Below are 13,441 nucleotides of genomic sequence, written 5' to 3'. Positions count from 1 at the left end.
AGGTAAGGGTGTCTCATTCCTCACTATTTCCCCACTGAGACAAATTTCAGCTTTTATTTCAGTTCGGTTTCTGACAAACTACTTCGTAGAATACAGCCATCTCAGACTTCTTATATTCTATCATTTTATTAATTCCTCTGCATTCTTAATGTTCTTGCAATCTTGTCAATATTGAGTTAATGTACTGGCTCCATAACCGAAGACGACTGTGGAAGTTTGTGATTCAATTGGTTTAATGGTTAACTATCAGGAAGAAAAACTCTGGCCAACATAACATACTATTCTAGCTGTAATTAACTAATAATTTGTTTACAAAATTACCTTTTTTTAAAAAAGTGTTTCCAAGTTCTCAAAGCAGCACCAAATTTAAAAAAAAACAACGCGTGCAGCTTAAAAGACAGGGGACAAATAAGGCTACATATAAGGGTGATAAAACATCAACAGTACAGCTACATACAAACAAAATCATGGAATATTTTATATAGATTCTCCATTTACATCAAACTTCAAGTACCTATATTTATCTCGGTGCAGCTACTTTCAGTTACACAATGTCAGAGTTGAAGATCTGTGTACACAGATATACTTTAAAGGCACATACTCATTTCATATTCTGTGCTTTAAGAGCCATGTCTACATTAGCGTTTGATTTGGAGTAGCTGTGCTGTCTTGAAGCAAATTCCCCTTACATCTTCACTTATCACGTGTTGGTTTGGATCACAGAGCAGTTTCAGTGTGCACAAATTATACCCCTTTCAGAGGAAACTAAGCCAAAACGCTACACTACAAACACACGAAACTTGTTCCAAAATCGAATGGAAACATAAGGGCCCACAGCTACCTACTGATCCACTGCGACTGTGCCAATGCCTGCTGATGCAGAGAGCGCTAGTCTCCAACAACTGAGTGGACTGCTGCAGACTAATTCAAATTATATCAGCACACATATACTTTAGTACAAATTAGAAATATCCTGTACAAATCACACAGAGCATGATGTATCTTTTTTTATTGCAGATTACAAGTTTTTCACCCAGGTATGTGCATGACTGTCAGGAGTACTTTTCAGAATTTTCATTTTAAAGGTTTCATTATATCCCACTGTGTGACACTAGAGAATAACCATAAATTATTTATAAGGTTTTCTGCACACTAATTCCTTTATGGAAGTTCATTAATGATCAGGCAGTACCTCTCTTGTCAGCACACTCTCTTAGTGTGGAGTGGAAATTAAGCAAACCTTTGAAAAATATCATTAAAGGAAAGATTTATGATGTGTAAAATAGGCATAAATATTCTACAAATAGTGTTTGCATTTAAGGACACGGAGTGTGTAATATAGGTCACAGATTTTCTCTCTAATAGCATAATTATCATAATTTTTTTCCTTTAAATGAAATAAGAATGCTAATAAGAAGCTCTTTCACTAACAACCAACTTGATCCACTAGCACCTGTGTCCACTAAACACAAAACCTGATGAATATGTGCAGAAGCTTGTAATAAAGTTACTTTCTTCTAAATTAATGAAGATTTTGTAATAAAATAGCTTTTATTTCTAGGTAGAGAGAGAAAGTCTTCAAAGAGAAATTAGTCATATGCCTTTCCTAAAGCACTCTACACAACTGGAAAGTTGGGCAAATTAAACATTGTAGCATGCTGTCTATAACACAATATTTAGAAAATGCCAACTCCGTAGGTTATTACACTGCCTTATTTTAATGCTGTGAAGTCAGGCAGAGGGCAAGCTTCTTTTTAAAACTAAGCACTCTTATTCTGTCACTAATGCAGTGCAGGCAGCACAAAGGCAATCAATTGTTCTTACAAGCATGAACTCTGAGGGCTTCTAAAGCTCCAGAGGTACTTACTGCATTGTTTTCTAGTACAAGTAAGCCTAGAAAGACCTTTTCAAAAAAACAAAATGGAAAACATTTTCAAAATTAAGTAACCTCTTGTGCATCCCAAAAAACCCAACTTCCCCCCAGTTCTGAAAGACTTCTAGTAGTAACTTGTAGAATGAAGCCTGACAACTTAAAAACAAAAGTTTTTCTTCATATATTTTCATTCTATTTTTTTTAAAAGTTCAAAATTAATTTTCTACACTGAGGAATTGATGCAATTATGACAGGTGCCAAATAATTTTTTCCTTTCTACTACTAAGTAAAGGCTCAGAGTGACCACAAAGAGGAACAGCGTGCCTAAGATATCAATGATTTGCATGATAATTATTATAGCTATGACAGGACTGTCAAGCGAGCAGTTTTGATGTCAGCCTGCAGAGACTTCCCATGAGAATCCTCCCAGCTAGCTCCCTGCCTTGCAGCCGGGCAGCACCTCCGAGTGCTCTGCTGCCATAAAACCCAGCACATCAGCAAGCTGCAAGTGCACGTGTGACCATAATCAGGCCACAGCAAGATACCATTCCAGAGACCAGCTGAGCTGATGGAAATCTGTGTCACTACTAGCAGCTTGTTACTGGCTCGATCACTTCCCCTGGGTTGTAATACAACATCCAGAGACCCAGTAGCAATGATGGTGTCCTTCATCCCTAACTTAGCACTGCCTTCAGATCTAGGGGTAAGAGAAAGAGTAGTGTTTCACCAGCACATATACAGCACAAGACTCACCACATCACGAAAGCTTCACCCCAAAGTCAGACTACCTTCTCATTTTGTAATTGCTCTTACACAATGTCCCACTCTGCCACAGAGTTGGGAGGTAACAACCAGAGAGAGACCACGGCTATGTCAGGTTTGAAAAACATCTTCCCCGAAAAGGATGTGCAGACAAGAGATCTTCATCACCCAACCTGAGGTCTGCTCAAGGGATACTTCATGCTCTGAAATCTATATAACTCTTGATAAGTTAAGCACCAAGCTAATGTGGTAACCTTAATGCATAAGCAACAAATGCCTCACCTGCAACCTAATTTCTGGCTACTTATGAACAGTGTGAGTGCATTACCTGACCCTCATGGCTCTCAAAGTTTTACTACTCACACTGAATGTGTGGTCCAGCAAGTAATAGTCCTCATGCAAGTCGGATTCTGCTCCAGCACTGCCTATAGGAACATTTCTTCCTCCTCCACCCCACACCATCAATTGGGAAAGTGATTTTTCCTTCTGCTTACAGCCAAACCTTTCCCACTCTCATGTCTTAATGTGGTCACTTCTGTTAGCAAAGCAGGCAGTGCCCATGCTTTAAAATGTGAAAAAGTTCATTTTGGTCATCTCTCCTTCCCCAGTTCCCAGCCTGGCAGTCTGCCACTGGGATTTTTCTCCAGGATGAATTTGACTTCACCCGTTTTGTCTTCTATGTGGCCCCATCTCACCTGTTTTTCAGGCTACTCTCTTAATTGTATACAATCGGGTGCTTTCTACCTATTTCCAATCACATCTCCTTAGATGTGGCAACTTCCCAAACATTTTGCCTTGCATCCTTCCCTCTCCTCCTCTCCAAAGCACGAACACACCCAACTCTTGTTTACATGTACTTTGCAGAGCCTCCAGGCCACACACATGAAACTTAATCCCCTAAATCTATTCTGCCTCAGCACACTGAGACAAGCTGTCTAATTAGGGAGGGCTAAAATAGCCAGTGGTGGCACAGTAATACACTGTATTGTACTAGAACTAATCTCTCAGTAGAATAGGTGCACAATGACTCTGCTAAAAATATTGTCAGCTAGAACAGACTCAGATAATACAGTTCAGGGACTACAGTAATCATCAGGTCAATACCCTGTGTTATGCAAGACATCAGACTTCCCAGAATTGGTTCCTGTTTAAACTAGATAATATCATAATATCCCTTTGAAAAGCATCCTATCTTAGTTTATTTCTAGAGATGGAAAATTGTCCCAGTGATTTAAATATATATTATTTTTATATATATGGATTTATAAGGATAAAGATAGGTATACATACACACACACATCCCCTTTCAGCTACTGAACAATTTTATCTCTGTGCCTGTTCATTTAAGAACATCCCCATTATCTAATTTTTCCCCAGGAATCTCCACACATCTACAATCAAGCCATCCCTTAATCTCATTTCATATACTAAACAAGACCCGTGAATTTTTTATTTTGCATCTCCATGTGAAGTATTGCAAATATTACTCTAACAAAAGGTAATTATCACAACATTTACCATATACCTTTTCAGCACCTGTACAGAATAGCAATAAGCAAACAAGAACTACTAAGAGTGACCTATAAAGGGCAAAGCATCAAGTTATTCTTGTTTTACAGAAAGAAAAGAAAAGGGGGGGGGGGGGAATAATCACAGATTAACCTTTCAGATAGCAATAACTAGCCAGAAGCTGTGTGTTAGAAAGAAGAAAAGATGACAATGAAGTCCCATGTAAAGTTCTTTTTCATTAAAAACTGCTGTGGGGAAAGGACTCTGTTTTCACCTTGCTCAGAAAAGCATAAATTCAAGCATCACTCAAACCACGTGCAGTGCTGAGCAGGAAACAAGTTAACCTGTAACCCCAAGACTCTCCAATACTCCTCTCTTACTACAATAAGCCTATTAAATTTTGCACAATTAAGTTTCACATGTGGGTATATGAAATATTAAATCCAAGAGCACCTAATAAAACATTTAATGAAGTATAGCAGGCAATACAAACTGGGAAACAAACAAAACTCTTCAAAACCAGAAAAAAAGAAAACAGCTTCCTGCCCTTACTTCAGCTTCATGATTCCCTTTCCTTTCTATTCCATTACATTTATGCTCATCAAACCACTCCCATTAAACATACTCCTTCACAACAAGGAGGGAGTAAAGAAAACTAAACAGATTTCATCCCAAAGACACCTAATACTTCTGCTTGCATAAACTTTTCAGTGTTTTTGCTAGCACATGTTGGAAGCTCGCTTGATTCTATGATTATCAGCGCCTCCAAATGACACCACAACTATTGCACCTGAACAACTATTGCACCTGAGTGCATTCATCTGAACTAGCTGATCGGTATGTTAATTCTTTACCTCTCAACAGGGTTTAAGGATATGAAAAAGGCTGGCATATGACAAATGCCAGGTCTACCTCTTGTTAACACAGCAATAAGGACACAGGAACAAACTTTCCGGCTCGTGCCAGCAGCCATCACCTATCAAGAGTTTCTGTTCTATTGCCAGCACATCTCAGCACAATGGCCCCTGCACCTCCACTGCCTGTGGCAACACAGTCTGTGATGCTAAATAACACCAGCGGGTAAAAAAAAAAGCTCATATTTGGCGAGTTACCATCCAACACCTTTAGTACAAATGTAGTTCTGTAACAGCCTTCTCAACATTTCCAGAGGTTTTTGGTGGCCAGTGAAACAAGTATGAAAAGTCTGAGAACTGTTTTAGTATGCTTTTATCCTGCTTTGTTCCTCCAGAAACACAGGCACATACCCATAGTTCATAAAAAGTATAAAAGTACTACAAGTCAATACCGCACCTTCCAGCCCAACTTCTTTGGAAGAAACAGCACAATGATTTATTTTTTTTTTTTTTTAACTCCACTTCAGAATGACACAAAATACAAATAAAATTCAAACCCAATGCCTACAAATAATACCACATGGCACTCCTTCCCAAGATTAGCAACAAAATAACCCCCTACACTGTTATGGTAAACTACAGGTAAAATCCAGGTCATTTGTCTTCTGCTTTTCTTTTCAAGTGCCAGCTAGGCAGTTGTCTCTGAGCAAGCCATAAACATACTGTACTATCAGTAGCCCTTGACGGCCTTCAGGGTGGAATCCATTTGTTTCAGGTGCCTACTACAACGGCAGAAAAAAAACCAAGCCTTCATAAAGTACTTTAATGATTGAACGAATAATGGAATAGAAGCCACTTTTATAAACAAAAGCAAGCAACACTTAAGACAAATTCAGGGTACCTTTATAACAGTGCCACTTCTGCAGAAAGACTAACTCAGTTTCTGGATGCCTTAATCATTAGTATTCAGTGGTATCAGTTAATGGTACAATTTCATATTAATGATATCAATCACTGGTATGATACATACTGGTATTAAGATTTAAAAAGGACATGCAATTACAGATATGCAAGTTACAGTGATTACACGAGACGCTGCTCAGCAGCCAAGCTGTGGCAATTGGCCACTCAGCACATTGCCAAGTCTTTCCCCCCACCATGGGTCAGCTCCTATCCTGTGAACCTGCTTCGCCTGCGAGAGGCACGGGCACATGCCAGTCACCCAGCCAGGGCAACGAGCACTAGCTTGCTGCGACTGTAACTCAATCACTCTTACATAAGATTTGGGCACCGCTCCCATCAATGTTTCTCTAAAGTTGCCATGGCTGCCATGGTCTAGACTGAGCTCAGCACTGCCAGCAGGTGTTGTGTGTGCCCAGAGCCCACAGAAACTAGGCAGAGTCCAGGTGTTACTCAGCCTAAACTTACACCAGCTCCCTGTGCAAGCACAAGCGAGGCGGATGATTTTTGCCCGTGTACCAATACTTACCTTTAGACAGCAGGAAACTTTCAGGCACATCAAGTAGGTATCTTGATGCAAGTTTGGCAATACTAGAGACTAAAACTTCCCACATAGTGCTTGGACATAAAAATGTATTAAGGACTGTGGCAGAAACTAAAGCAGGATCTATATGGTCGAGATTTTACTCCAAAGTCCTATTAAGATACTGATACAAAGGTATCAGCATCCCTTCAATCCCCATGTAGCCATTAAACATGACCATTAAGTCCTTAGCTTAAAACATCCAGCAATATCAGCCACTAAATTTCCAAATGGGCTCTGAGATATTACATTTTCAATAGCTAACTTATTTTACTGCAAACAAAAAAAAATCCCTATTCAAAAATACACATGCAGAATACTTTGTTTCACTGCTGCAGACTGTCACTTCCAGTTTGCACATAATGAGAAGGAAGCAAATGGAAAACTGGAATTAAATTAAGTTGAGGAAACATACCACTGCTGTAACTACATTTGCCCAGTTCTCCCCCTCTACACTCAACCTCTACCTCTTCAGTTTTGGTTTGGTTTTTTTTAATTTTTAAACACAAATTTAATTTCATAAAACAATTACCCTTTTCAGCAGCTTGCGTCTGATCAGCTCATCTACTCCTTAACTGTTCATGCTGGGGATTACATTCACAGCGCCAGGCTGAGGAGGTTTTGCAGGCTGCTGCTTTCGTTTGGTTCCTGACACACTGTACAATAGCTGCATCTCTAGGCAGCCGCTACGGCTAGCCAGAAAACAGTTTAGCAGTATGATTTCAGATTAATTCTTGTGCAATTCTGTAACAGCCTAGCAGGCTGTGCAATGCAGATGGCATCCTCACACTGACAGGCACAGTCCTGTGCTTTTGCCAAGAAAAGAAAACACGGGGAGGGGAAAGGCCCAAGCCTGCCCTCACACAGACCTCCTACTGCCCCGCATGCTCCCTTCCCCATCCCCACCACCCAGAGAAGGGCTAAAAGACCCTCCAGTAGATCTAGTAGACCTCCAAACATCTTTCCTTAAAACATGAATGAATGCTTTCATCCAAGCCTCCTTGCGACTTCTCCTAGACTAATTTACTCTCCAGTGAGCAAAGAAATCCAGCTTTTGAGAACAATTTGACTTTTGAGAGAGAGAAGGGGGGACTGTGCTGCAGGATTTGTACAGGCCTTGATTATTTCTAGTTCAAGACAAGGTCAGCTGCGATGGAAAAGCAGCACTACCATAAGCTTCCACGTGCCTGCCAAGCACAGAACTGGAACACCTCCAAATCCAAGTGCAATTTGATTAGAACTAAACTGATATTGGAAATCACATTTCTAAGGCAAACAGATTTTTTTAAAATTGTCCTACTGTGCTACTTGCCTTGTTTTTTGTGAACATTTAGTGTTATATGTCTCACCACTCTTGGAAAGCTAGAAAAGAAATAACAACACAATATCTTAGAGAAAATGAGATCTAAGCAAATGTAGCAAAGTTTAATTTGTTAAGACCTGAAGTATTTATGGTTTATTACCAATAAATGAAACAAGGAGTTAGGCCTTCCTAAAACTAAAGTTAAAATTAATTTCATACCACACAGGAATGCAGGCACATCTGTATCATGCAATAAAGTCACAGAATAGAAAGAGCATGGCACCCTGTATTTCTTTTGAAAATTATGCGGGTTTTTTCCTCCAAAATTTAGCTTTAACACTTAAGTTAGCAGCTCTCATCATTCCTGCTCTGGAGCGCATAGCTGTAAGGAACAGCTGAGTCACACTTCTGGTAAAGCTTACCAGAGCCTGGTATTAATTATGTAATTAGGGCAGTATCAGGAAAAGGAATACACTTTCTGTAGCATCTTTCTGCTATATGACTGAATGCTTAACAGATTAAATCTGCTAAACAAATGTCATTATATGTAACTTAAGATGAAAAAACTTAACCAAAAGAGAGTTTAAGGAAAGCTTGTTGAAGAGTGCAGCGCCCAGCAGCCTAGCAATGAGTCATGATAACAAGTGCTGCCAGTATTTGAGAGACACTTTCTTTCCAGAAATTTTAGCGTGCAAGAATTCAGCTGAGATAATACAGTACTGTCAAAAGTAATGTGGTGAATATAGGCTATCCAACTCCCCAAAATACTGTAGTCACTGCTGCTTTACCAAGCTGCAGTATAACATTTATTTAAGTGTAAGGGAAAAAAGGGGAAGGAATTAAAAAAAAAAAAAACCACACCCACATGCCACACAAAACCACAGTCTGAGTACCTGCAAACTCAGTCACATTTATAGTTCAGGGATTTTGGGGTAATTCAGATACCTCTTGTAAGCCAGGGCCCAATCAGCCTACCATATCCAAACACATGAAGCCCGTAAAAAGTACACCATTCAGCACAAATGTGGATGGTGTCAACTCTTCATAAAGCACACTTGTATAATTACCAGAGTCAAACTTTACTGAAAACACAGTTTTGTGAGACAGCTGGTTTCAAAAAACATTGCCCACAGCATCACAGTACACAGATGAATGAACCAATAATGCCCACACAGTATTTTCAATTAAAGACACAGAATTGACAGTGACTTTCTGGTTCAGAAGTTGAACGCTCCTACTTGGAGCAATGACACTATTTCAGCACACACACACCCCAAAAAAAAAATCTTTTTTACCTGTAAAGTCAAAGGAATAACTTTAAAAGAAAATTATTTCATGCATTTAAGTGAAATATTTTAAGAATAAGTACATACATTCAGGAACTTCCTTACATTCCAAGTTACCAGCACCTTTAGAGAAAATCAAGAATAAGTGCTACAAGTATATTCAGAAATAAGCAAACAAAACAATGTTTATACACTACAGGAAAATATTTTTTTTTAATATGAGAGAAAAACTGATGTAATGCAAGATTATCTAGATGACCAAAAAAACCGTCAGTCATACCAACACTAGGCTTCATCCAATTTCTTCCTCATAACAGTTAAATGTATGTCTATTCTAGAAGTCTACTACTTCTTCAGAATAACCTAATTTTTAAGAAGAGGTACTCCATTACTTTTAAACAAAGTTAAAAGGGTTTCCTATGTCTGCAGCAAAGGAGAACTCTTAATTATTGCCTCCTTTACCCAGATTTCCCTTTCATTTTCACAAACACCCACATATCCACCTACCCACACACATACACTTACTCTCCCAGCCCTTAGAGCTATAGTCCAGAAATCACGACACATTCATGCCAAGACTGTAGCTCTGAAAATTGTTTTCACTTCTTCCACCTCCATACAGAGAATTTATCTTCCCAGTTATATATTCTCAAGTCTAGAGCAGTTGGTTGCTTTACACTTACGAGTCACAAGTCCAAGAATTACATTTCACCAATTTCTTTTAACTCAAAACAAACACGAAGTTACTGACGTACTTATAGCTAAAGCTACAAGCCACTTCCCAAGTTAAATAATACAATATAGGAAAAGGAGGATCAGGTCAGTTAAAAGAAAATTACAAGTTGTCATTAATCATTACTCAAATGACTGCTTAGCTAACACTACTAAAATAACAACCAGACACTTCACAACGGGACAAGACAGCTAAAAACAGCGTTTCAGTAATCTGCTCTGAATAGTGCTTTCACTCTGTTAATTTTCAGTGCAACATTCTTGGAACAAAAACCATTGTATGACTTTCCTGCCACTCGTTGTTAAAAAAAAAAAAACAAAAAAACAACACACAAACCACACACCGTTGTATCCATAACACCCGATCCACCAAGTTCCAAAGCAAACTGCAGAAAATTTCTTCATATTTATTGTTGACTGTTTCTAACGAACAGAAGTTGCTCTGTTTCAAAACAGAAGGTAGACTGTTCAAGCAGTGACTGAAAGCTCTGACCTGGTAAATCCTAACTGTGCAAAGTAAGGGAAAATAACCCACTTGCTTTATTTAGTAGTTTTAAAACTTGCAAAACAGAAAGGAACAATATTATCCACTTTCTTCAGTCCTTCTGGTTCAGCTACACATTTTTATATGTCTGAATGTCGATCCCCAATTTTAATTCTTTCCTTTATGTCTATTCATCCTATTTGCAAGGCTACAAAAACATCCACATTAGCAGCAACAGCTAGAGATGAATTCTTCCATCCTTCTGTTCCTATGCAGGGACACTGTATTCAGCTGCCCTGTGAAGACTTGACCACCTCACTGTTCTTTCTTGGCTTCAGATGATGCTTTAAAAGAAGGCCTCTAAACAGTTAGTTAAAAGTCAGGGCAATTCAGGAAACTATGCTAGAAATTCAGTAGGTAGCATTTTTCCTCACTGAGTCATGCTCCAAATTGATTGCTCAGTAGGATGCTTATGCTGGATGCTCTTTTGCTGCAAGCCAGCATTTCAGGCAAATATAAAGTGACAGTCCCCAAACTTACACACACACACACACACCTTCCCATTCTCCAATCCCCCAACAGTTGAGATGTTTGCAAGCCTCTTGGTACTGATTCTAACAACACTCCCCATGAAGTTTCAACCAGGTGCAAAACTTGGATTAACTACAGGCCATAATCTTTTGTTCTGTTAACTGCAGGCTGATTTTCAGGTATAGTGGAGAGGGGACAGGAGAAAAAAAAATTGTTAATGAGAAATTATTTAGCATTTATATGGAAATACCAATGGAAACCTGAAGTAATTAGAGCTTAAATAACAAGAGAAGTGAAAAGAAAGGGACTGGTCACAGCTGACTAGTGAAACAAGTCTGCAGTTGGTGCTGCTGTGAAGACTATCAGGGCCTTGTTCAACATCATCTGTGCAAAAATGTCCACTGATATCTGGAACTTCACAGGAAAGCCAGTTTCCACACACGAATTAACATGCCAAGGCTAGCAGGAAGAGAGCTCTCCACCACAGCAATAACTGCACCAAGGGCTGAGCTGCCACCATTTCACTTCCTCAGCCTTTTCTCCAGTCTGAGGGAAGTAATGCAGAAGGACTTACAAGGCAATATAGGACTACATAAGTGCAGGGTAGTGGCTTCTCATAGACAAATCCAGTTCCCTTCATTTATACACCTTCAGTTCTCACAGAAGAAAACACTTGTAGCACACACTCAGATGTATTACCCTGGAGAAAGGCAAGAAACCAGCATGATCAAAAGCTTTTTTAATAAAATAGTTCTGGCAGAAAATTGGGAATTCAATTAAAATTAAGACCTGTGTCTAAATGTAGATACTGCATGGAAAATAACTTTCTGGCTGATAAACCAGAAATTTTTTCTAAATATTTTAATATTTTACTAAATATATGAATAATTGGAATATTTCAACTTCTTATTTGCTTGATTTGGGCAAAGATAACTACGTTGGGCAAAAAGCTGCAGCCACTATGGCTTCTTCCACATTGCCTAGGGTATTAAATTTCCCCACTGCCAGTAGAGAAGTACATCCTCTATGTAAAAATGGAGAAATGTATTAGAGAATGGCTTAAGTCGAAGAAAGCCTGATTTTCTAACAGTTGAGCTTCCACTCCAGGCAGGTAGAAAGTCCTTGTTGGCTAGGCTGAGCAAATTCAGTGTGGGAATCATTGTGGAGATACAGTCATTCTCCTGGTTTAATTGCTACTAGCATGCAGACCTCACTGCACTAGCAAGCCTACAGTTTGGAATTACCACTAATAAAAATAATACTGGTAATAGCATTTCAGCAAAATTTTACCTCCAGGACAGAGCACGTCCATGAAATAAGCGCACCCTGGTAATGCACCACAATGTAAACTGACAGGTTCACATGCCAACTACAAAGTTAACTCATGACATACACACTGCGAATAAAATCCAGAAAGAACTAGCTACTTCCTTGCTACTTGTATCTGCTTTAAACAACTAATATCTATGCTGGCATAGCAGTGAGGCTAAGTACTTTCTGCTTCGCATTCTAGCTGTGCAGTTAATTTTGCATTAAGGCTCAGGTTCCCTGATTAGATTACAAATCCAACCAGAACTCCAAAACTATTAATGCAAAGTCACTTTAAAAAAAACCCAGATAAATCATGCAGCCAGGTAGCTCACATAAATTAAAAGCAGTTCTCTCAATTTTATGTTACAGGCATGGGAGGTTCTGCCTCTGTTTCTGGAACAATCCTCCTCTTCAGTGCGCAGCCGCTAGCCTGGGCACTGCTCTGCCAGCCTCCCTCAGCTCCAGCGCACACAAAGCAGCAACACCTGATCCTGGGATCATTTCTGTCTGCTGAACACTTGGCTGAAGCTCCTTGGGGACAGAAAGAAAAGTCTGGCCTGACAAGCTTCTTCAAGGTCAAAACCCATTTCTTTGTCTTGACTGAATTAAATCAGCTCTTCTTGGCACGTAATGCTTCTAAAATCGGGCATTTCCCAGCTGGTCTCAGAAATCACCAATGCAAATCACTTGTGGTTTGTCTGCATAAGAGTTCATAGTCCCTCATGCACTGGAGGTAGAATACTTGTTTTGAAAGTGCTAATATAAAATAAACTGTTTCAAATTGCCTTAGAAATTTAAGCTTACAGTAACTGTTTACACATCAGGACCACAGTAAAACTAGCTGAGATGGCTATGGTCCCTGCCACAAAACTTGTGACCAAATATCTCATTCCTTTGAGCACTTAACATCAGACAAGAGAAGAGTTCCTCTGGCTAAAATGAGACCTAACAGGACAATGCACGAAGGGAGGTGCACACAAGGTTTTCCAGGATCAATACCTAAGCTAAGAAGAAACTTTGCCGGGAAATGAAAACTAGGAATTCACACAAAATAATGTGGTAATGGCATACTGGTAGTGCCTAAAGCCCAGGGAGGGTCTTACGCTAAGGCTTATATAAAGCTTTCATAAAGGGTCATACATTTAATTAAAAGCTACAGACAGATATATCTACATATTAATCTATAACTTTAAAGCTGTTTCAGACTGTTTCCTCACCAGCACCAAGAAGTCAAAAGACTGGATGTTAACGCA

General features: G+C 39.2%; 1 protein-coding gene across 3 annotated transcripts in view; it reads right to left on the bottom strand.

Annotated features, from left to right (window-relative positions):
- The window catches only part of KIF21A (kinesin family member 21A), a 76,961-nt gene extending 65,405 nt beyond the window's left edge, over window positions 1–11,556 (bottom strand). The window contains exons 1-3 of one of the 3 annotated variants that reach the window (XM_076328899.1): window positions 11,452–11,556; window positions 9,218–9,253; window positions 7,854–7,903 (exon numbers count right to left, since the gene is read on the bottom strand). In XM_076328899.1, coding sequence (XP_076185014.1) covers window positions 7,854–7,903; window positions 9,218–9,253; window positions 11,452–11,517 — 152 coding nt within the window. In that variant the 5' untranslated portion in view covers window positions 11,518–11,556. The remainder of the gene's footprint in view (window positions 1–7,853; window positions 7,904–9,217; window positions 9,254–11,451) is intronic. The other 2 variants (XM_076328912.1, XM_076328906.1) reach the window with 2 other exon arrangements.
- Between the last annotated feature and the right edge of the window lie 1,885 nt (window positions 11,557–13,441).

This window comes from Aptenodytes patagonicus, chromosome 1, assembly GCF_965638725.1.
Source record: "Aptenodytes patagonicus chromosome 1, bAptPat1.pri.cur, whole genome shotgun sequence".
Classification (NCBI taxonomy): Eukaryota; Metazoa; Chordata; class Aves; order Sphenisciformes; family Spheniscidae; genus Aptenodytes; species Aptenodytes patagonicus.
This window is presented reverse-complemented; position numbering and strand designations above follow the sequence as displayed.